General features: G+C 35.5%; 1 protein-coding gene across 11 annotated transcripts in view; it reads left to right on the top strand.

The window, feature by feature from the left end:
* The window catches only part of DMD (dystrophin), a 990,047-nt gene that overhangs the window by 713,848 nt on the left and 251,111 nt on the right, over nucleotides 1–25,088 (top strand). For all 11 annotated transcript variants that reach the window (XM_066176982.1, XM_066176984.1, XM_066176989.1 and 8 more), the window contains 2 exons: nucleotides 10,838–11,049; nucleotides 18,023–18,177. In XM_066176982.1, coding sequence (XP_066033079.1) covers nucleotides 10,838–11,049; nucleotides 18,023–18,177 — 367 coding nt within the window. The remainder of the gene's footprint in view (nucleotides 1–10,837; nucleotides 11,050–18,022; nucleotides 18,178–25,088) is intronic.

Below are 25,088 nucleotides of genomic sequence, written 5' to 3'. Positions count from 1 at the left end.
ATTTCACTGCACTATTAAGTGCTGCATCCAGCTGTGGGGTCCCCAGTACAAGACAGACATGGATTTGTAAAAGGAGGTGCGGAGGAGGCCATGAGGGCTGGAGCACCTCTCTAGGAAAACATTGTGAGAGCTGCGATTGGTCATCCTGGAGAAGAGAAGGCTCCTGGGACACTTCACTGCCACCTTTCAGTTCTAGAGATGGATTTTTGTAAGGGGAGTAGTGATAGAACATTGAGAATGGCTTTAGACTGAAAGAGGCCAGGTTTAAATTGGATATTAGGAAGAAATTCTTTACTGTGAGGGTGGTGGGGCACTGGAACAGGGTGCCCAGAAAAATTAGAGATGCTCTATTCCTAGTAGTGTTCAAGGCCAGACTGGGTGGGGCTTTGAGCAACCTGGAAGGTTCCGTGCCCATAGCAGGGGGCTTAGAACTAGATGATATTTAAAGGTCTCCTTCAACTCAAACCATTTTATGAGTCTGTGATTAAGAAACTGGTAACTTTTAAATAAAATAAATTTATTCTCTTTTCAGCTTCTCTTGTGAAATAAAAATTGTTAACTCAGTTCAGACATAGTGTTAACTCTGTACAAAATACCTGAAATTTATGCTTGAAGCTGAATATAGAAATGTTTTCAAAGAAGTACTATTATTTCTTTACTTTCAAATGCTTGCTCATTTGAAAGTTTTCTTTGCTTTCAAAGGAACTGTAAACGTCAAAGCTGGTGTGTTTTTGATTTGGCCCACTGGTTTTTTCCTCCTGATGCATGCTTGGCTTTTTTTGGGTACTGGCCTAAGCTCAATACTGCTGCCAGTGCCCAGTTTGCTGTCACTGTTGTGTGGCAGTGAAGCTCTGGAGTTGTCTCCCAGCTCATCTGAGTGAGAGTTGTGTGCTGTGAAGGTGGAGTGACTTGGTAGTGTCAGAAGAGGCATAGGAAAAGATCCATGATAGTCTATGCTTGTTTGGGACTTTCTTTTGTGGAAGAAAATAGAAATATAAACAGTCTGCAAAACTTTCCTTCAGTAACTTGGAGCCTGATAGCTGTACTATTTAGTCAATTTTAATTTGCTGGTTATTTTCATTCTCTTAACATCTCCCAAAGTCTTGCTCCTACACTTAGAGCTGGATCTATTAAATCAAAGCCAAAGCAAATCAGTGTCCAGAATAACAAATGCAGATATATTTGGAAAGCAAGTCTCAGCCCAAACTCAGTAGGAGGTAGTAGGGTGATGACATTAGGAATATGCAGTGTAAATATGAATGTATGATAGCAACCCAAAGTTACGTGGTACTAAGAATTCACAATTTCACTGCCTGTACACCTCATTAGGTAGGTAATGAATTTCACACATTTCAGGACTTAAACTACCCAACCTACCATTATGTTTTTGCATCAGTAAGTCTATGAAAGCATTAGTATATGAAAGCTGATGTACTTTAATAATGCTAATAGCATTCTTGATTATGTTCAGAGAAAGTAGAATACAATATCACTAATTTAATGTGTCATTTTTAAATACAGGCACAGACATTTCTTCTGAAATAAATATTTTGTAGGCAGGTTGATTATTACAAAAGCGATCATCCATGAACAAAAATTAGATACATAACCTTAAATTATTTTCCTTTTAATACCTTGAGTAACCAAAATCCTAGAAGAAAACCCAGACAAACAGACATTTGGGCAAAGATAAATACTAACATACCTAGTTGCTTCTAATTATACCTTGCAATGAAAAAACTACAGAAATTAATGCTTTTTTTTCCTATTCAATTCTTTGAAAACTTTCTTTGAAAATTTTAAACAGAAACAATTGGATTACCTACATATTCAGTCATCTAGTTAATCAGATTAGTGCTAATCCTGTGGCTTTATTTTGGATGCTTCCCATCAGTCTAAATATCGTTTCTAAATCTAATGTAAGTCTTCATAATTATATTATGAATATTCAAGAAAGTAGCTAAATTCAATAATGCAGTACATATTTTCTACATGCAACAAAGAAAAGAGAATAAATCAAACATTTGAACGGTGAATAAATCACTCTAACAAGGAAAACTTCTGTTTTTTTTCAGTTAGTACAATATTACAGTGAAGTTACATTTTTATATCATCTAAATATTAGTTTCTGTAGAAAAAGATAATTTAGTTAACTTCTAAGGGTATGTCCATATTCATCCTGCTTCTGGGGTTATGGAGGAATTACTGCTGACTCTACATTCTGCCAGAGTAGTGGGATTTTAGTTTTGTCAATCCATTTCTCCATGAATGTCCTGTTCTTAAGGATCTGATCAGAAAGGTATCCAAAGCTCATTCTCTAATCTATCCATCCCCTTTGTCAATTGTTTGTGTATATGCAGGTACATATGATTGTTTCTGTAGGTTTCTAGCAAAACTGTACTTAGATTTGCTACCTATTTAATACTAAATCCTAAAGAATCATACATCTCTTTAGGGTAGGAGTTTATTTCTCACATCAGAATTTTACAGATTGTATGACATTTTAAAAAGCAAAGCAAATGGTCTGCCATATTGTGCATACCATGATCTGTCCCTTTTCTCATTTAGCAAAAAAAAAAAATTATCATGAAAACCTCATTTGATAGGTGATAAATGTTATATACATGAATGCTTCTGTAAAAAGTTGAGAAACTGGTGACTGTTTTCTGAGGGACCTGTTTTATGAATAATGAAGTCTTGCAGTGCTCAGTTATGGAAGTTACTTTTTGCTTGATGTAAGAAACTAATTTCTTTAGATGTGCTACCAGCTTAGTCTGGTCTCTAACTCCCACTCTCTATAGCAAGGTATAAAGCATGCTTAACAGTGTTGAAGAATTATTCACTTGGTGCTTAGCAGAAACCACTTGACAGTTTTCAGTTCTGTCTGCTTGATCTGACACTTCCAAAGGAACAGAGTGACCTTCATTAGTTTGAACATATGGAAGTCATTTTTAGATAAAAGAAAATAAGCTCTGCCCTGGTGAAACAAAACAAAATTAAATCAGACTTGCAATAGTTGGAAATAATTACCCCCAAAAGTATCAAACTACAAAATAAGATTATGATTCTGTGTGTTTAAAAAAAACCCAGACACATCTAAATCCGTTGAAATCTCTTTTTGCCTGTCCTTCTTAAGCTCTGAGAGGGCAGGGAAAGTAATGTTCTTCCCCTCTGGACTTTCATGCCTTGGTGTATTAGATGCATTTTCATTGCTCTTCAGGACCCCCAAAAGACAGCTAAAGGCTTTGAGTGCTTCTTCTTCCTGGTTTCCTTTGCAATACCTTTTATTTGCTCATAGAGACTATGATATTGCATGATAGTATAGGTGATTGCATCTCATTCCTTTTTCCCAGATATTATTTATTCACTTGTTTAAATGCAGCTTGGTTTGAGTATATACTTTCTGTTTTGCCTAATTTTCTGAAAGAATAGGCTTTTTAAAAATGTCATTATGTGTTATGATACTCTATGATAAGGACTAATATTTCTATAAATACCTTAATATATTAATGGTGCATGAAAGCTACATGTGACATCTTAGTGATATAAATGGCAGACTTAACATTACGGTAGATATTCTACGTTGCCACCCCACCATAATTTGGGGTTTATTGGCTAAATCCTCTCATCAATTTATTGACCATTGGTGCATAATAATGTGTCTTAGATGACACATTGTCAGCATTTTTCCATATGTACGTTAAAGTTTTGCTGTAAGTTTCTGAAGTCATTGTTTAAGAAGTATGACTTTTATAAGCTATTGGAAAAGGTCAAGAGAAATGCTTCTCTACAAGGAAGGATGAAGGACAACTGAAGCATAAATCACCACCCAAGCAGACTGGCTCCAGCTGTTCTCTGCTGGGTTCTGTGTCCTGTCCAGATCCATAATGTCACAGGCAGCAACTTAGGGGATAACTGTTCTTGTAACTCCTTAGGTAGTTCAGCAATTAAAAAAAGAAATTTTTTAAACTTATCCTCACTTGCCTCTGCATCTACCATCCAAACATTCTCCCTAGGCCAGTTTCTCAGGGATTCAGATTGTTCACGAGAACAGAAACAGCATCCTTTTGTCAAGGGATGTTGTATGATAGGCTTTATCAAAGTGATTCCTCTTTGAAAAATAGAACTCAAGACAGACTCCTCCTGTTCTGGAAGGCAGCAGAAGAGAGAAAGTAGAGCGCTCGCAGAAAGAAATAATTGACAAATGGAGAATTTTAAATAAATCCTTTCCTAGTCAAAAAAAAAAAAAAAGTGTCAGGTGCTTTGCTGATTTTCTTAGAAAAAATACAATAGCACAAAGCAAGGAAATCACAAGATAATATGAAGTTCAAGTGATATTTTAGCTGTGATTCCATTTATGTTGTTTATAGAAAACTGAGCCAAAACTGAAAAAAATCAGAAAGTCTTACATTTAGTGCATGGTTCCTGTTCTTTCAGAATGGTCTTGTAACCCTATAAAAACATCTTATTTTTTCTCAAATTCATTTATCCCTAATATATGGAAGATTATATTGATTAGTGGAAGACAGAGAAAGCTGTAAAAAAGGTGCAATAACATAGAATAGTTTTGTTTACATCCATATTTTCTAGTTTCTCCATCATGCCTCTCATAGAACGTACTCACTTAAAACTCGGAGGACTGGAAAAAACTGGTGTTGTACAGCTGCAAAAGTTTAACTAAACTAAATTTAATATAGATAAATGCATAGATTAGTAAAAAGCAAATGAAGTACAATGAAATACTTAACAATTAACTATCCAGAACATTTGAAAGAAAGTATAATATTGGGCTGCAATTCAAACAAAAATTAATCCAACCTGAAAATCAGTGCATCAGCAGCTTTGGTAACATGGATTAATGCTGTCTGTAACTCTACTGTTCTCCAGTTACATTCTGCAGCAGATCAGATTGAATTAGTCCCTTTAGTCTTCAAATCTATGAAAATACAGTGAAAAAACTGCTTTTATGGGAAAATGTCAATATATTGACAATGATGCTTTCGAGAAGAAATCTCCTACGGCGCAAAATTAGTGCAGTTTGTGTAATTTCTTGGACAAGCAAAGTCGAGGGTTTCTACTTCACAAATTCTGTTGCTATTCAAAAACTTATTCACATTTTTGGGGGGGTGTACTAGATTCAGTGGACTTAACAAATGGGCATGCAATGAATACTTTTTTCATCTTTTCATAGGCTAAATACGTAATATGTATGTTCTAGTAACATGAACATTATTTCTCCTGTGACTGATTCTTCTCAGACTCCTTTTCTGTTGTTTCCATTGTGGTCATATTATAAACAGCAGAGAGTAAACTCTCTTATTGAAGCTATATTTGTCAATAAGATAAATTGATAGAATGGCAAGAATGCTTGCAAAAGAAAAAGAAATTAATTTATGTTCGTTTCCCCATAATGAGAAACATATGAAAAAGACTATAAAAATTTTTGTTAATAAACAAAACTGAAGCTTAAGGACGCAATCTCCTTCACTCTCCTTCAGTAAGTGTGTTCTTTCCTCAATATATGAAATTAATGATAACCAGATTGAAGAATACCTGTCTTTTGTCTGATTACTTTAGATGCTGCTTTCTGCTTTGTTGTTGCTTATAATAACTTCAGTTCAGCAGAATTTCTTTTTTCCATTTTAGTATATAATCACTATTGATCAGCAAGGAAATAGGAGAGACAGAAAAAAAAGAAATTGGATAGCATCCTTGAAATTACATACTGGCAGAATCTCACCATGCCTGAAGTTGCTCATTTGAGAGAGTTCAGTGTTGAACTGGGAGTGGTTGGAGCTATGCATGGACACTCTCCAGTAAGCAAGCACAAAAGTTGTGTAGGTGAAGTGCAATGAGGGCTTCTGCTGGAGCATTGTGATCGGGAAATGGATGGGGATTGGTTTTCATGTCAGGAAAATAACCTGTTGTATATATTTGTCTTTCTGACATTCAGTTTAGATTTTTCAAATATTTTTGTGGTTTTATATTCAAGTAAAACAAGTTACTAGTAGTGCACGTGGCCACATGCATTAAGAAAATATTTCCTTTCATTAAGGCTGTAAAGAAAATTTTGTCCTGATTTTTCCAGATTGCCCCTTTGCAGTCAGTAAAAAATCTTCTTGAGATAATTGTTAATACTGATTCTTACAATAAAAATATTGTGCTGTTGTCAAATTTAGGGCAAGGAAGGAAAGGAAGAAAATGGGATACAACGAGGACATGCCACACTAAGAATTAAGACACAGGGCTTTGAAATGTAGAAGGCACAGGACTTAGTTGTAATGAACAATGTGAAATGAGGTGCTTCAGAAACTACTCAACTACAGGGAAAAAAGGACTTTTGTCATTGTTACTAATTATTTAAAATTCCTGTGCTTCGGTTATATTAATAGTATACATGGAGCCATTGTTGTGTCTATCTAGGTGTTTCCGAAGTTTAGTTGTCAGAGTGTGTAGAGCAATGATATGTAAAACATAAAGATTAGAGAATCATTTGAATAATATAAAATTATAATGAAGAGTGCAGTAAGGACAGTTACACTACTTTTTTCTGGCAAAACTTACATTTTTTTAGTCATATTAGATGTTCTTACTTAACTTTCAGGTTCTTTTTTTCATCCTTGCAATAGCTTTTGGTCCGCTTTTGTTATATATATATATATATATATATATATATATATATATATAGATATATATAGATATAGATATATAGATATATATATATAAAATTTATTGAGGGCCTTAAATTCAAGCTAGTAAATTGTGATAACACTTTTTCTTTAGTTTTTCAAAACTTGTGCAAATTCATTTTTCTGGAACAATTACTTCACATGCCATTGTTTCTTTTATTTTTCTGGGTTTGGTACTTCATATTTTTAGGCCTGTCTTTCTCATTCCAGGTAAGGGTCATAAAACTTTGCAGGAAATTTATTTTCCCTATGCTGAACACATTAACTCTAGTCAGCATCCAAGCTCCACACAGCCACTCACTCACTCCCCCAGCAGCAGGATCATGGACAGAATCAGAAGGGTCAAAATGGGAAAACTTTGAGATAAAGACAGTTTAATAGGGAAAGAAAAGCCGCCCACACAAGCAGAGTAAAACAAGGAATTCATTCACTGCTTCCCATGGCTGGGCAGGTGTTCAGCTGTCCCCGGAGAGCAGGGTCCCATTGCAGGTAATGGTGACTTGGGAAGCCAAACTCCCTCACTTCAAACATCCTTCCCTGCTCCTTCTTCGCTGCACTTTATATACAGAGCATGATGTCACACGATCTGGAACATCCCTGTGGTCATTTGGGTCACCTGTCCCAGCTGTGTCTCCTCCCATACACAGCAGTCTCCTCTCCAGTGTGGCAGCATGGGAAGCAGGAAAAGCCTTGGCCCTGTATAATAACAAAAACATCTGTTCAGCAATAGCAAAAACATCTCTGTATTATCAGTCCTGTGTTCAGCACTTTCCAAAACACAGCCCCATATTAGCCACCGGAAAGAAATGTAACTATCCCAGCTAAACCCAGCCTAGTCCTAAATATACTCATGGCGACCTTAAGGATTTTATAAAGTCTTGACAGCAGAAATAGCCTTTCTAAAAGCTGTGGTCAAAGTGTCAGCCTGAAAGAATTTTGGACTGAGATTCCTCACTGTTGTCTTTGAAAACACTCTTAAATATATTGATAAACCTACCCCCAGTAGTCCCCAGTCAGAAAAAAAGCTTTTTATATGTTCCAGTACCCTTGCACAAGCCATCTATGATGTTTACAATTTGAAAATTGTCTACTACCGTCCATCATGATTTAACAACAATTCTCTGACCCTTCTCATCTTCAGTCATTAGCTGCATGTGAAAGGGTTCATGGGTTCCTGGGGTCAGTTCTAACACAACATGCACTCAAATTACATTTTCTGAACTTTTTTTTTTGGCATAAATCTGAAGTTGCATACACCTTTCATTCTGTGGGTAACATCCTACAAAAGAGTGAATGTGAACAAAATACATCCTTAAGAGACACTGATTTATGCTGTGGTTTTCATTTTGGAAATGAATCTCATATTTTAAGTTTTAGAGCCTTGGGGGTTTTGTTATTCAAAAGTCGATCAAATGGGAGCATCATGTAGAAATTGCAAATGTGTAGTAATGAAGGGATTTTTATGTTGCATTAAATTCAGTGATATTGTCATCATTATAAAGGCCTCTCTAATAAATTATTTATATGTATTTTATCTTAAATAGTATTTCACTTTTTGGTATACTCTACCTTAGAAAAAACAGATTAATTATGTAGATATAATGTGCGTGGTTTGTCTAACCATAAGTGAAGTACTTCATTAATTGGGTTTGGTCACTCACTAGTGCAAGAAAACAACATTTTGTTGCTGTTGTTGGATTTTTTTCATTTATATTGCCTACTAACTTCCTGAACTCTTCAATTCTAGTCTGTAATAAAGCAAATATATATATATACATGTATGTATGTATGTATGTTATTTTGTTGAGGGAGCTAAGCTACATATTTTCACAGGGAAATGGGAAATGTTTTTCATAGATTTGGAGCTTGTACATTCATAGTCACTTGTGTAAATGGGCTCCTGGGGTATCCTGAATGCAATTTTCATTATTCAGCTTCACTGTCCTCTTGGGTGGGAGAATTGGTCATCATGGAATCCCAGGACTGTGGTGTCTGATGAGAAACTCAGTCTTGCTGCAAAAAGCACAGTCCCTAGAGGAGGACTGCTAAATATCTTACTTACATACAAACCTCGTGAGACATTATGGAACCAATACATCTATAAATATTTTTATTTTTTGGTGATAAGAAATATCATCATTTTTTGTTAAAAGCAGCTCTTATGAAAAATTGATACAACTGTAGATCCAGCTTTCCTTTGAAGCAGAGGGTTTTCATTCATTTCTTAATCCTCTCACCCCTGCCAAAAAAAAAAACCCCAAAAAACCCCCAAAAAAACGAAACCTCCTCCCCCCCCCACCAAACTACCCCCACCAAGAAGTAAACTTACAATAAAATAAAAATGGGTGGGATTTTCGTAGTTTGTGTTTTCTTTTTCGTGGACAGCTGACACAAACAAGCTGTTGTACTTCTGTCTGCATTGTACCAAAATCTCCAGTTTGCCAGGAATCAGAAGATATGAATGCCTCAGAGTCAAAGGGGGAAGGAGGTCTATTGGAAGAAATAGGTGGCAGCTGTCGCCAGTGACACTGTGGAAGGTGTTTAGGCAGACTTTGTCCCTAAGCCTCGAGTACAACCCTTGAGCCATGTGCTGTAGCCACAGCAGGGAGATTTTGCTCAAGCAGCTCACTTCTGTTATTCACCTTTCCTGAAGTTTACAGCCTCTTTGTTGTTTCAAGTGTACTCTATAGCTTACATCAGAAATCCTCACCCAGAGAGGGCACAGAAATGAGTTGTTTTGTGACATGAGTATACAGGTTCCTAAAATGAGTGGTTGGATTTGCTTCAGATTAAATTTAAGCATTTGCACCTTAGGCTACCCTTGCTGTGCTCTGATGGGGCTTTATGTGTTCCTGTTCTGTTTCTTCAGTTCCTTTTGCTTTTTCTTTGACTTAAACATGCTGCTGTGTGTGCTTACTCAGTTTTTCTCCCTAGGCTTCAGCAGGGAATGCTGAAAGGTTTTCTCCTCTCTCTCTAACTCAGCTGAATCCATGGAAAGATCTTTATCCTTTCTTCTGGAAGAAGGAAAAGCACTGATAGGTAGAAGTCTCTTTTCCCTGCTGAAGCATTTCTCATCCAGGTCTTTAGGCTGCAGCATTCTGGAATCAGCCTTGCAGTGAGAGATGCTGAGCTGGAACTACCAGTCAATGAATATTTCAATTGCTATCTGATTACTCTAGGAATCTCAGTTCCCTTCCCTAGAAGGCCTGTGAATTTGCAATGTAGTGAAGAAGTCTTCAAGAAAATAATGAGAACAAATTTTTGTGCTGACTAATCTCTAGGAATTATATATATATATACACACACACATATATATATATATATATGTATATTTGAATGAAATGCTTATTCCTTCATCCACTGCATGGGTTTTATTGTTTGTGGAGTTTGGCGTTTTTGTTTATATTGCGTCAAGCTTCAACTACTTGGACGACTCTGTCTATTGGTGTTTTTATTCTACTGTGGATGAGCCTGTTGCTGGATGCTAGCCAAGGCTTATTATCAGTGATTTTAGTGATTCCTAAGTTTCCAGAAATTGCATTTCTTTCAAACAGTGGATAAAGATCATTGTTATTTTATATTTACCATGAGCATATGAGAAAGTTGTTTAGCCTTTGCAGTTTGTTAATATTTCCCTTAATGACATAAGTACAGCCATTAATTATATCTTGCAATAAATCTTTAACTAATATTACTCTAGTCCCTAAAGGACTTGTTCTTCAGAAAATCCCTGTCTTGGTTTATTAAGAATGAAGGATTATTGCAGATACTTTTTCTCAAACTATTTCATATGGGATTTTGAGGCATGAACCTGTCATTTCTTGCTGCATATGCATTGAAACACATGCTGTGTGTCACAATGCCGTACTGTGTAACCCAGAATAGTTTATCTGTTCTTTTTTTGTTGAACTAAACTTCGATGCAATTGCAGTTTAAAAGTACAGAAGTTTTCTGATATGGTCAGTTCCAGAAAGATTTTAATATAACTTTTCCTCCCCTAAAACAAAAACAAAAACAAAAACAAAACCAAACAACAAAAAACAACGAACCAACCAACCAAACAAAAAAAAACCAAAAAAACCCCCCAAAAAAACCACCCCCACCTTTTAAAGTAATTCAGCCTCTTTTTTTCCCTTTGTTTTCACCAGTTGAAAAGATACAGAGCCAGTGGGATGAAGTGCACGGATACCTCCAAAGCCGGAGACAGCAGCTCCAAGAGATGTTGAAGGATTCAACACAGTGGCTGGAAGCTAAACGAGAAGCTGAGCAGGTTCTTGAACAAGCAAAAGCTAAGCTCGAGTCATGGAAAGAAATTTCCTACACCGTGGAAGCTTTGAAAAAGCAGAACACAGAACTTAAGGTCATTACTGAGTATTAAAATATTTCCATTTGAGTTAATGAAGTCGTTAAAGAAAATGTCCTCTTGTCCTCTAACTGTGGGCAGCGTACATTGCAAAAAATCTTCCACAGCAAATTAGAAAGAAATTAACCTGCAAAGTCTAGAATATGTGTCACATATTCCTTGAATTTGAAATTGATCTTAACAGTCATTACAAATAGCTGGCACATCTTGCAGGAGGAATACTGACCTTTTTAGCAGAAGTATTTCCCATCTGTTCAACAACAGCCTCAGAGCACTGGTACTGCAGACTGGGAAATCCTGTAGTATTGGTATGGCTGTTTGTGGTTGTCTGCACTGCTAATGATGCTCTGTAGGTTTTTATGGAAGTAGTTGAGAAAACAGGAAAAAATCCCAACCGTAGGAAACTAAATGGAATTTCTTTTTGAAATCAAGCATTTTAGATTTGCCACAAGAAAATCTCGCTAGCTTCAATCTTGACAGGGTTATTAACTGAAAAAAAACCAAACCTGAAATGGCTGCTGTTGTCATTTTAGCATGCATGTTGCATTGTTGCACACATGATGGTGCTTAAATGTGTTAACTTATATAGCTGAGCTGTACCTCAGGTAGGAATTATTCTCTGTTGAGTCAGTTTTTAAATTTCTTGTAATGGAAACAGTCATACTTTGGTGACATTCTTCATGAATAAATTTTGAGAACAGCTGTTTAAGATTAATAATATCTCATTTTCTAGTTGGGGAAAACCGAGATTGAAACCAACCAATCGATTAGCCTTTTAAGGTGACTCCTGCCTCTATGAGAAAAGTTACATAAGTATTTTGTCATATATTCTCCTCTCCTGCCCACCAATTTTTGTAGGTTTTTTTTTTAATTTCTACCACTTAATTTTTTAAGTTTGTGTACTTGGAGCAGTTCTATTTACACAGCTGAGTGGTAATGAACTGCTGTGAAGAGTTTGCAGGGTAAGGTCCTCATCAACTGATTTTGCTGCCAGAGAAAATATATGTAGAACTTCATGACTTGTTCAGTTATCTCCATCATCAGTTGGTTATTGCATTTAGAAGTAGATGCAAAATCTGTTGGGGTTTTTGCTTGCTTTTTTTTTTTCTTTTGCTTGCCTGTAAGAAGAATAAAAATGTTTATCAGCCCATTGTTTTAAGGCTGAGCTGAGGTTAGATTTTCTCATTCAAGATTGTACCGAAAGGGTCATTGCTTGGGAAGGGTAGATTATGGTAAACAAGGGCAATCAGTCACTAATGTATTGGAAGGAGTTATAGATCATGTGTAGTACTGTCATTCAGCATAGAGGACTCCCATTTGTCACTGTCTTCCTGCAGAGATACAGTCCTGGCTTCTGCCCAGTGTTTGTTTAAACAAAAGGAAAACTTCAGCATAGTCAATGTCTCAGCTCCACAAAGACTCAATTAACAAAAAAACCCAGTTCTGTGCAAACACTGTCTTGTGTCATAGTATTGGAGTGTCTTATGTTTCGAAAACAAATTACTTAACTAGGAAAATAATTAAAAATATTGCTTTAGAAATGGATTTTTTGTTCACTTTTTTAACAAGAGTATGGGAATTTCAGATGAGCTCCATCTAAGAGTGCTTTATGAAAAAAATTATGAGGTTGTTTGGATCAACATTATCCATGGAGAGAAATAAGAACATGCCATTCTTCTTGACCCTCAGAGTTCTAGAGAAAGAATGATAATGTACTTTTTCACAAAAGGCATCTCTACCTATAAACAGAGTTTGGGAATGGAGACCTGCAGATTCTTTTGCCTCTTGTTTTAGAAGCCCTTGGGCTGTCTGTATCCTCAGCCATTGCCACCAGTCTGCATCCAAATGAGAGGGATGTGTTGTGTCAAGTTACAGACATTAACCTATAATTTTAATTTCAGTGTCTCAGCTAGTCCATCTTAATTTTTGCCCTCCTGATGATAGGTACATCAAAAAGCTCTGCTCTTCTGGGGTTATTAACTTGCATTTATTTGGTTTTGCTTTTCGTTTCTTCCTTAAGTGTAGAAGAAATTCATCTCTGTTTTAGAGAATGGGGAGTAGGAGGGGTGGGGGAATTTATTTTCTTACTTTTCCTTCTCCATTTTGGGTTTCTTCTGTGCCAGCCTTCCTAGAGGAATTATCTTTGTCTGCCAGTAATTCTTGTTGTGTCAAATCCTTCATCAAAGTTTCTCAGATGTGACAGCATCAGCTGTTATGTTCATGCTTGAAATAAGGGGTCATGAACTCTAAGGAAAATGGAAAGGTTTTTTTTGAGTTAGCAGCTTTATGTTTCTGTTGTACAGTATTATCTAAACTGAAGAACCTAGAAATACATCAAGTTCTCAAAATAAATGCTTTCCAGGCTTCTGTGCCAAACACATATATTTTGATGTTGTCCCCTGAAGATGTAGAGTAAGTAGGCTGTCTTTTGGCTTGCTGTTACACTGATGAAGAGGAAGCTGTAATTTCTATTCATTTGCTTTGAGGGAAAGCGAGAGGTCAGCGTGAGACTTAATAAATTCTTCAGACTTATTAATTTTGTCAGCTTTGTATCTCAACATAGCTTGGTGTGAGAAAGTAGTCACCAAGTGTTCTTCTGATTTGCTTGTTAAACATTGTAGGTCTGCCTAAAGAGAGCTGAATCAATGCGTAAGTTCCCTTCTGCTCTAGAAGAACTTTTAATCAGTGCTTGTGTTAATGCATTTCTGTTAGGGGATCCTAATAGATGAGTACATGGCAAACTCAGTAATACCAGTCTCTTGATTTTTTTTTTTTTTTTTTTACAATGCCAACATAAAACAAAAATCTATAACTTGCTTGTATTTGGCCATTAGTGTTTTTAAAAGAATTTAAAAATTTTGTTTCTGACATTAAAAGATAAAGTAACCAGGTACTATAGCTAAGAATTAAAAATATTATTAATTTGAATCAGAAATTTATTGAGATTAATTTGCTGAGAATTACAGGGTTTTTTTCATTCTGTTTTTTTAGTTGGGTATTTGAGTACTAAGCTGGTGTTAGGTGTGGGGAACCAGAACATGGCAATCTGGCCAATGAGAGGCTTTACCCATTAAGCCCTGGTTTTCGTTGTTTATTAAGTGATGACTGCAAATGGTTAACTCAGCAGGCTGAAGGTTATAGATGTATAAATAGTACACAATCACACCTCAGGGCCTTGCGTCATCAGAACATAAGCTAGTGTAAAACTAGCCTTTTCTTAATAGGATACGGAGCTTCTGTTTGAAAGAGGAGAAAAAAAAAAAAAATTAAAAAAAATAAAAAATAAAAAAATAAAAAACCAAACAACCAAAACCGAACCAAACTGCTAGGATTGCCTGTTCAGTCCCTGGCTCCTTGCTTTGGTAGGAACTAGTGAGGTGTTTTTTCTCCCTCTGTACAACTTCATCTGGGATAGCCAAAGTGAGGAAGAGGAAGGATGGAGACCACATTTCATTCCTTTCCTTCATTGACCTCTTATTTCTTCATCTAAACAGGAAATCAAAGAGCAGCCTGATTACATCCCTGCGCTGTTGGGACTCAAAAGATCAGGGAGCCTTCCGTGGTAGAGCCCAGGGTGTGAACTTTGTGTCCTGAATCTGTGGATGAGGCTGAGGCTCCTTTGCTTGCCTTTGTCAGTTTCTTGCAGGGTAGTAACTTCCTAGAGACTCTTTTGCCATTCCCTATGTACCAAGTTGAAGACAAAAATCAGCATTTTGTGGGGTCTTATTATTCCAGGGACAACAGTGTACTGCGTTGGTTTCACTAAAACAATTAACACGTTCACGTTATTGACAATGTTGCAAACACTGACTTAGAATTCCTTGATTAAAAAATAAAGTATATAAATAAAACATGCTACAAATATACAGAAAAAGGACAGAAAGGCAGACTGATTTTCCATATTTGTGATATATACACAGAACTGGATGATGTCATACATACATATTGCTATATTTGAACTCCTGTGCATCATTGATTTTTGTTCCACTGGGCAATCCTGGTATAAAATAAAGTGCAACTCTGATTTCGTTACTTGTTTTTAATCAAGGGCTCTTAATTGCACAGGCTTTATTCCTAATAGCATCAACTAGTGTCTTCTAATTAAAAATTAGAAATAAATTTATACCTAAGTAACATGATAAATGCACAGCCTTAATTCTTTAAGCCTTTTAATAAACTCAGCAAATTCCAGTGATAACACAGGCAAAACAAAGAGAATGCTTTAAAAAGAATGCCAGAAAGAAATTAAGGTAATGGAGCATTTTCCTTTAAAGAAGAAAAAAACAAATGTGGTCTTAAGTAGCTAAGAGATAAAGGAGGCCTAAATACATAAAAGGGAAAAGTGAGAAAAAAAGAATGCCATGAGCATAATTCTGAAGTATGCATTGCAGTCAGGACAGTGGGCCTCTGGTGGGATAGACAGGTAAAACTTGTACCCATAAGACATTGTACCCAGGTAAAACTTGTAACATTTTGTTCTCAGTGTCTGCACACAGCAAAGTTGAAGCATGCACTCCTCAAAGCTGTTGAAAAATTACACATCAATTTCCAGTAAAACAGAAAATACAAACAGTTTCCATCACCAAAGCTCTCTATATTCATAATTTCTTTCCTGAGTGATGACCTAGTGTTGTAGCGTCAGGAAGTTAATGGATTAATGTTGAATTTAATGGTGAGAACAACACTTTTGGAAGTAACCTTGTAATGGAACTTCCCATATTTTATGATAGAACAGGGTTTCAAATCTTTTAGGTCAATTTTATTCACATGGGTCTGGGCAAAAAGATCTTATTTCCAAAGTAAAGTTTACAGACCATTAATGTACAATGCAGGCAAAATGTTATGGTAACTTTTCTATGTAAAGCAATGAACAGTCAGTCTGCTGTGATTCTTTGTCTGAGAATAAAAATTACCTGCATACCTGTGTAATTTTAAACAAAGAGAAAGGTGGGATAAAATAAAGATGGATAGATGTAAATGTAGAATAGATACTTGCTATATAAGATCTACAAAACTGAAATGATAATTACTGTCAAATTTATTTACTATTTAGTATTTTGTGTATATATTATTATATTTATGTTAATATTAAAATGTTTATATTTATTGTATATCATTCTGGCAGGGAAGGAGCTCAATTGGCAGACTCTTTCCAAAACAACCACCTGCCTGTATCTTCCTCGAAGAAATAGTTGTGTTTTCCACAAAATTATCACATCTCCTGTCTATTCCCTTACTTAACAAGGAGAAATATCTTTAAAAAATTGTCTAGACAGCTTCATCTTAGGTGAGCTTAATCATAACATGTTCAGATGGTTTTCAGGATTAGGGGTGTGTAGGCTCCTCCTAATGTTTGATTGGTGGAAAAAGAATTCCTTGTTCAAAACAAGGTGCTGTAATAGTAGCTGAGGCTGTCTGGTGCACAGTAATGGAGTCATCTGCCCTCTCATGAAGGAATAGCAGAGGAAATGGGGAAATTACCTGTTCCCAGTTTTAAATTAGGGAGAGAACCTAGAGGTGTTGAAATAGCCTTTTAGCAGATAAGAGTTTGGGTGAAAAATCAACCCCCCCCCCCAAAAAAAAAGTCCATTTGGACTCTATTCAAAGAGCAAGTGCATTTTAGTCCCAGTCTTAGTCAAAATCAGTTTACAGATCTTCTGAGATTAAAATATAAATGCATAAATTATTTAACATTTATTTATTTTTATTTAGTATTTAGACTCTTTCACCAGGGATTACATCTAAGTTCAGCTCTGTGTCTGAGTCAAAACAAGATTTCAAAAGGAATACTGCTTTGGGAGAATGAAAGGAAAAAAGCTATTTTTTTTCTTCACAGGCATTTCCCAATGTGTGTATTAAAGCACAACAATAAAGACAGTCGAGTCTTACTGTTTGTTGTCAGTAACTTCAAATGTTTACCAATTTACTATTTCTATTTATAAATGCAAACTGTTTTTCAACTTGTATTGTCCATTTTATTGGCTGGTTGGAGTGTGTTTAGTACAAAAGTACAAGTAGGCAATCAATTAACTTTGATCTTTCGTTTTGTTACACATTATGGATTAAATATGCAGCTTCAGTGCATTTATGTGGAAATTTGCTCTGAGAGAAAGACTAACAGGAAAGATGCATGGGAGCTGGCTGCTGGCTGAGTGATTGCTCTGGATTTCCTGGCTTGCTTCTGCAGTGAGGCAGCTGGCCTAGGTGGAGAGGAGAGGAGAGGAGAAAGAAAGGAGAGGAGAAAGAACGGAGAGGAGAAAGTGGAGAGGAAATGGGGAAACAACGAATGACAAAAATTTTAAAAGCTTTTCAGTATTAAGCATAAATTAACAAGATAAAGATATGGATAGGTTTACCAGTAGTATTTTGCTGTATTGAAGATTTAGTGCTGTTCCAGTAGATGGCACTAATTACATAAACAATTTGCTAAAATGAACTAAATTAAAAAAAAAAAAAAAAAAAAAAAACCAACAAAAAAACCCAGACACAACCTGAAAGCACAGGTATTGTCCAAATCAGTATTATTTCACAGTATAAAAAAGAAAATTAGTCAGAATATATGATTACACTGTATTTTCTACCTCAGTATTCAATGTCACAAATAATCATAGTTTCCATAATGCATAATAATACATCCTTCTATCTGTGTGTCAGAAAAGAATAATCAACATTCTAGTCAGTGGTTATCAGTTTGAGCTGTCATGTCTTTTCCAGAATTTGGAAGTTGGTTGCTAGGTCTCTCAGAGTTTAGAAGTATCCTGTGGTCTTATGACTAAAAGAATTTAAAACATTTAGAAAGACTGATATTCATTTCCAGTAAATCTAAGGAAGCTGGGTTTTTTTTTCTTTTTTTCCTTCTTTTTATACAGATGGTGTAAGTTATTCAGCTCCTTTTCTAATAATCATACAATGTATGTGATCATTTCGTGTTGCACTGAGGGTTATCCTTTCTTTCTCTTTTTTACTTCAGCAATTTTCAAAAGAAATACGACAATGGCAAATAAATGTAGATGTGGCAAATGACATGGCTCTAAAGCTGCTCCGTGATTATTCAACAGATGACACCAGAAATGTACAACTGATGACAGATAGTATTAATGCATCGTGGGCTGCCATTAATAAAAGGTAGGATATAAATTCTGCTATTAGATTTGTTGTTACTCTCCATTAACATTCATTGTCCAGCTGTGGTTGGAGATTATAGAAGATGCAACTTTTGCAAATGGCATGACTGTAGTGATCATGACTCTTCTGTAGAATTTTTTGGAAATACGTCTTTAGAATAACATTTAATTATTGCAAATAAAATTCAGCTTCTTGCCAATTTTCCTCTGCTATAAACAGTTGCCAACTAACTTAAGCTGATAAGTTATATTTCAAGTATTTAAATTGATTTTGTATATCTGTACTATCTTCCCATCTCAATCACAATAGTGATTCTGACTCATAAACCAAATCTGAAAATGACAGACATATCCTATTGAAGCAGGTTCAAAGTAGAAATGTTATCCTGTATCTTTGAAGTAGATCTCTAGTCAAGAAAGTTTTTATTAAATCCTTGACCAAAGTCTTGATTACATTTTGCAGTCTTTCAATATTTGGTTTAGATACCAATTTCTTTTTAAAAGCATTTTTTGCAGCTTGCCAACAAATTGTGAATCATCCAATATGCAATCTATAAGATTATAACATATTGCAGTAAAAACTACTTTCTTTAGAATAATAAAAGAGTTCTAAATCATTGCACATAAGATTAGATATATAAAAATTATACGAAATATTTTTAATCACTGTCTTGGATTAAGCTTTATAGTTTATAACTGAAACTATAAATTAATTAGATCTTAACATGTTTTTAATTAAAGTCTATGAACAGGGCCAGAGAAGTCAGTTTAGCTAAATATGCAGTAAATTCAGTAGATCTTCTTGCATAATGGCAGTTACTTAAATCACTGATGACTACAGAAGTTTGAAGTCACTTTTTTGTTTAGTTTGATGTTTGTATAAGCAAGTCACTTTAGCAGCATTTTTCTGAAGCAAACTTACAACTGACATAAGACCAGTTCAAATGAGAGAGGGGATACGCTTGATGTCCACTAAAAGAAAGACACACAATAATTTGAAAGCTTTTTATTTTTACCTAAACTGAGATTTTAGTATAAGCATTCCATTTATACCTGCTTGCATTTCTTCTGTTATAGTAATAGACATTTTAGCTTTATCAGAAATAGCTTTATTTTCGCTAAATAATGTTTTGCTCACTGTGGCCTGAGAAGGAGATTTGTGGGGACAGTTTATTGCTGGATGAGAAAGGCTGGGAGTCCAATGCCCAAAACCATTCCCCATGAGTAGATAAAGCCAGCAGCTCAAAAGAATGAGAGAACCAAAGGAAAGTGCTTTTGTCTGTCTTTAGAATTTCAACCCCGCTTGGTGAGAAGTCCAGGATATGTGTGTAGTTGCTGTGGCTGCTCTGTCTTAATTGTAGCTAAGGGTGCATTTTTAAATCTGCTAATGCCTCAGACACCAGCCCAGGTGTGTCTAATGTTGCCCAAAGGTGAGAACTTCCATTCTTGCATGGACTCTGCCAAGTGCTGGGCTAAGAGAGAATAAAAATTCTTCAAAACACATTCCTTGCAAGCTTCTATAAAATGCACAGACATGTTAGATGAATTACTATAGTAAATATTTTATGTCTAAGAAGAGACCTGCTTAGGTGACTGAGTTGACATTTCCCTTTAAGTACAAAAGGATAGGAATAAATAAGAACTGTGAAACGAGTATCCTAGTTTTTGATTGCATGATGTTGTTACTCTTCTAATATATTTTTAATTTAGTGTTTTGTATAAGACTTTAGTAACACCTTATGATTTGGGAACTTGAAAAAGAAGCATGCTGCAGACAGTAGATGATAAGCTGCTCTAAGGGCTGGATCACATTTTTGTTGGTCTTTTGTGAGACACTGATAAATATGGACTTACTAAGGCATCAAGTCAGTATAAGACTTTTACTTGGAAGATTTTCTGTGCATGTAGATTTTTTAGGTTTCTTTGAAGCACTAGTCAGGCATTTTGCTCATGCAGCAGCTCCTGACTTAGGTCTTGAAAAAATGTCCTAGATTTCTGGAGGGATTTAAAGTCACGTGGATGTGACACTTAGGGACATGATTTAGACTTGGGTTTGGAAGCATTGGGATAAGGGTTTGACTTGATGATCTCAGAGGTCTTTTCCAACCTATATGATTCTGTGTTTCCTTTGTTAAACAGCCCTGTGAAACGTGATAATGAAGTCCATGGCCTTTGTATGACTTAAATGCCAGTTTGTTCTGGTTTTTTTTGGGGGGCGGGCAGGGTTTACTTTGGATTTTTTGCCCTCCTTCTATGCTTCAACTCTTTGGCTTTCAGGCTATTGCATAGAGAAATAAAGAAAAAGGGGAGGATGTTATGGTTTGGGGGATCTTTTGAACTATAAGAGAATATTCACTCAGCAGAATGGAGATGTGAATTGTTTTGTCACAGTCTTCAAGAAAGGCTACTTTCCACTCAGATATGCGTGCAATGATTTCAGATATATCCGTCTAGACAAGGAATATATCCAGATATATCCATCTAGACAATGAATTCTGCTCTGATGACTTGATCACCTCACAATGATAGTAGAAATAGACTCCAAATTATGTTCTTGACCATATCTCCAGTATTTTACAAGCAGTTTTATCACTTTTTATGCATATCTTAAGTGCCAAGAGGAAATATTCAGCTGAAGATTTTGCTTTCTCTCTCTGTATTGCTGAGTTAACTAGCCTAAATATTTTGTGAATAATTTCTTTGAAAAATTATATCTAAGAGTTGCTTACATTGTTTTGAACTGGTTTTCCTTAAACCAGTCATTAATATCAGAACTGTGTGTCAGTGTAAAATAAAAAGTGAAACCTGCTTTTCCATAACCAGTTTACTAAGACAACAGGCAGGCAAGCAGTGGTAAAATTCCACTTTGACTGTTGGCAATAGTTGCCAAGGCAAGTGCTTCAGTCATTAAGGCAACATCTGCTAGCTTGTGTTTTGTTTTGCTTAAGTAGATTTGCAGCTGATTGCTGTGTTTACCCTTTGCCTTACTGCTATGCTTTATAACATTGAGCTATAACCAGCACCTCTCTAAGTCCTTTAAGAGACAAGCTGGTAAATGCTTAATGGTTGTTCCTTTTTTTTTGTTTTTTTTTTTTTTTGCTTCACAATTTTAAATTTTTTCTTTTGTTGTTGATACTGCAAGGATACAATAAAAAGCACATGAAGTGATCACTTGGGCTAAAGCCAGACTGACTTGTAAACAGGCCTCTTCTCTAGAAGCATTGACTTTCCAAGAAATAGCCATATTATTTAAGCTGAAGCAATTAAAGAGAAAGTGATTTCTATTGCTTTCACTTACAAAAATAAATCTTAACAAATGAACTGAAGTCTACTCAAGAGGGGAAAAAGGGCAATGATAGAAGCAAACATCAGATATTTGCTGTATAAAAAAATGTTTCTTATGGTAATATTATGTTACTTCCTCCTTTTGTGTACACACACATTTTATGTGAATTATCATACAAAAACATCAACAGTTGCTTTTATTTTCCTTTCCTGTGAATCCACAAAATGTGTTAAATATCATTAGCTTAAATATTAAGCTAAAAATGGACTTAGATCTTTCTTAAATGGAGTGTCTATTATGAAAATAATTGCACAACATACCCTGAGAATTGTTTAGGATTCCAAACCACCACTGTGTAATAGACATCTTCAAATATTCTCATCACCCACCAGTTCCTGTGGCCAAGCTCAATGGAGCTCAGTCCACACAGTAGGTGTTGGAAGCTTTCACTGCTCAAGATGCTTTTTTGGCTCCTGAGACAATATAGAGGACACACCACAATCTAAACATAAAAAGTAACTTTCTTTTCCCCACTTCAAGGTATGAACAGTGAAAAATCAGTGTAAGGAGAGGAAAGGACATGTGTTTCTAAACGTGTTTGAAGGACCTGAGGTACCAAGTCCCATGTTAACACCAAGAATGGTGTTAATTCTCTAATGCAGCCAGTTGTATAAACACCTGGATTTTGCGTGTCAGCTGGACAGTATAAAATGTAAATGGTCAAACAAACTAAGGACATAAACAGTACAAAATAATACATACCTCCTTCATATGTAAATGCATAATAAACCAGTAATTCTAAGTGTTATAAAGGTCATAACCTAGATTTGGTCTTTCAGCAGCAAACTGTTTCTAAACAGCTGTTACTTGTTATAAAGAAACAAATATTGAAATGTAAACTTTACCTGTACATGAATTTTGTAAGCATAATTTTGTTACCTGCACAGAAAGAGCTCAATCATTCTGCTGGAGACAATTTTTCTTAATATAATGTACCTGTCCTAACACTACTTTACTTTATGTCACTTGTGGAAGTAATCACATTTGCTTTACAGTTGTATTGCATTCTGGGTGAGAAAAACTGCATTTAGACAGCAGCAGCAGCCAGAAGTGTGAATTTTGTTGAGTTATACTGAAGATTCATAGTTGGTTCCAGTATCTAGACTGTATCTAGGAGCCATCTCTGAAAAACTTATTTGATCATTTTGGCTTGGACTGCTCAAGTCAAGTAGCAAAGAATTCACAGTCTCCTAGCAAACTCATCCTTTCCCTTTCCATTCTTCTGCTGTTTTGAAGCTTGGTTCACATTCCTAAAATCTGTATAGAACCATGACTGTGAGCAGCTCCAAAAATTCTCTGTACAGGCACACTTTGTGGCCATGGGAATCTTGTTTACTTATGAAGTCTGTTTACGCATCTGTGCCTGCAGTTGTTGTCCTGGCTATAGAGCTACATTCATGTGGGTGTGAGCAAGAAATCCTTGCAAATGTGACTTTAGATGAAGATGAAAAATGTCATTCTCTGATGTAAATGTATTCCCCCCCCAACAAAAAAAAAAAATACTGTGATAATTTTCATTTTTATCATCATGTTGTGGTGATTTATTGATTGGTTTTCAATATAATTTTGCCAGGCTCAGAGAAAGTATTCATGAAGAGAGACTGCTTCTTTACAATGAACATTCTGTGCTGAAGCTTGTTATTTACACTGGTTTAGCAATGGATTCTAATTTAAAATGGCAAAATCCGGTGGAAAATATTATAATTGTAGGGCAATTCTTTTGTTTTGTGTGAAATGCTGATAATACATTTATCTTTGTTGCCTGCACTATTTAAAGAAGAAATTCTCAGTCTAGATGTTTGTCAGCTGCTGCCTTTGAGAACTTCTCTTGGTGGGAAATCTTTAAGGACTTAAGTACTTTTAATTCATCAGTAAAACTGGTCACACTAAAAGAAAGCGAATCTCCTCAAACTGAGGTATCACAGTTGAGGAAGATTATGTCAAGGACCAAATAATTTTATATGTCAACATATTTATTCTGAAGAACTAATGTATCTCTGTTGACTATTATTTTGAATAAAGCAGACAAAGTTTTAAAAGAAATTTTAATCTGGAACTATTCTGGAAAATCTGAATTTTATATGGGGTCCTCATGTCTTTCTTGTTAGAGAAATGGGCATAAGAATCCTTTTGTTTTCATGAAACTAATTTGTCAGTAAAGCACTCCAAACTTCTCAGAAGGTACTCTCCACCAGAGTTAGTAAACTCAAAAAAACCCTCTATATTTGCTGCTCGTGATGAAAAATGTTAAGCCTTTTGTGTTTAGAATATGGATGTCTTTAAATTACCTATGGGTTGTTTTCCTAAAAGAGATTTAAGTATTTTTTCTGTCTTTGTTCCATTCCACCTTTATTTTAAATCCTCAGACAAGGGCTGTAAGAAGGGTGGGAATGGCAAGGTTTAGATGCTTTGATTTTAATTTTTTATGTTTTTTGGTTTATGTTTTACTTCTATCATTTCTTAATTTATCCATTTTTAAAAGCACACCTAAAAAACCATTTGGTGCAGAGGGATTATTTTATGATAATAGATAAAAGAGAGGTAATGTATTTGAAAGACATTCTACTAACTGCCTACAATCTCAAGCAAATATTTAGGTACAAAATATAATATCAGTCTTACCAGTAATGACATCAGTTAACAATGCTTTGATATTTTTTCTTTGTGATATCCCTCAGAATGATGACACTTCATCACATATAAGAAAAAAATTGCAAAAAGAAGTAAGTGAAGCTGCCAGATGAAGCTCAAATAATCAGGAGATCTAGAAAGTCATCTCAGTTTATATTCCAGTTTTATCTTAGTTCTCCACTCAGCTGACAGCACTTTTTTGTGCAGTGCAGACATCAGATCCAAGATGAGAATTCAATTGGTAGTAGTGAATGTTTTTGGTTTAATTTTTGAGAGGATAGTCTTGGATATGCTTTCAAAATGCTGGTAGGATGCACTGAAAAGGCAATGTTACCCAGAATAGTGTGTGATTCATCATTTCCACCTTTGTGAACATATTTCTGTGATTTTTGAGAAAGTCTTTTACGATTACAAAAAGGAAAGAGTTCTTGAGTTATTTCAGGAGAGGGTAGCTTCACTAATGCAGTATTGGACAAAAGAATCTATGGATCCTTGTGATTTCAGGGATGAGTTTCTTGAAACTTTTAGCATGAATCTAAAGAAACTAAATTTTGCCACCATTTGGATAAATATATAGTCTAGTACCTTTATCTCTTCCAGAAAGGCAATAGATCATCTGTAGGTTTGCTAAGTCCTCCCACAGACAAACAAAAATGACCTCACAGCAAAAAGTGTTGCTGTTTTCAAATTAAATGGCCGGTTTTTGTCTGTTCCACAAAGGATTTTCTCAGATTTCTAGACATCATAAATTCAGCTCATTGAGAGCTTAGCTGTTTTGGGTTTTAAATCACAGAATCCCAGAATATTCTGAGGTGTGGTACCCACAAAGGTCATCCAGTCCAGCTCTTAAGTGAATGTCCCATACAGGGATGGAACCTGCAACCTTGGTGTTACTAGCACCATGCTCTAACTGTAATCCAGTGTTAATGATTTAA

Source organism: Chamaea fasciata, unplaced genomic scaffold, assembly GCF_029207755.1.
Source record: "Chamaea fasciata isolate MVZ Bird 193981 ecotype frontalis unplaced genomic scaffold, bChaFas1.0.hap1 SCAF_2, whole genome shotgun sequence".
In the NCBI taxonomy this organism is placed as follows: domain Eukaryota; kingdom Metazoa; phylum Chordata; class Aves; order Passeriformes; family Sylviidae; genus Chamaea; species Chamaea fasciata.
The sequence above is the reverse complement of the archived record's forward strand: the minus strand, read 5'-3'. Positions and strand labels throughout refer to the sequence as shown.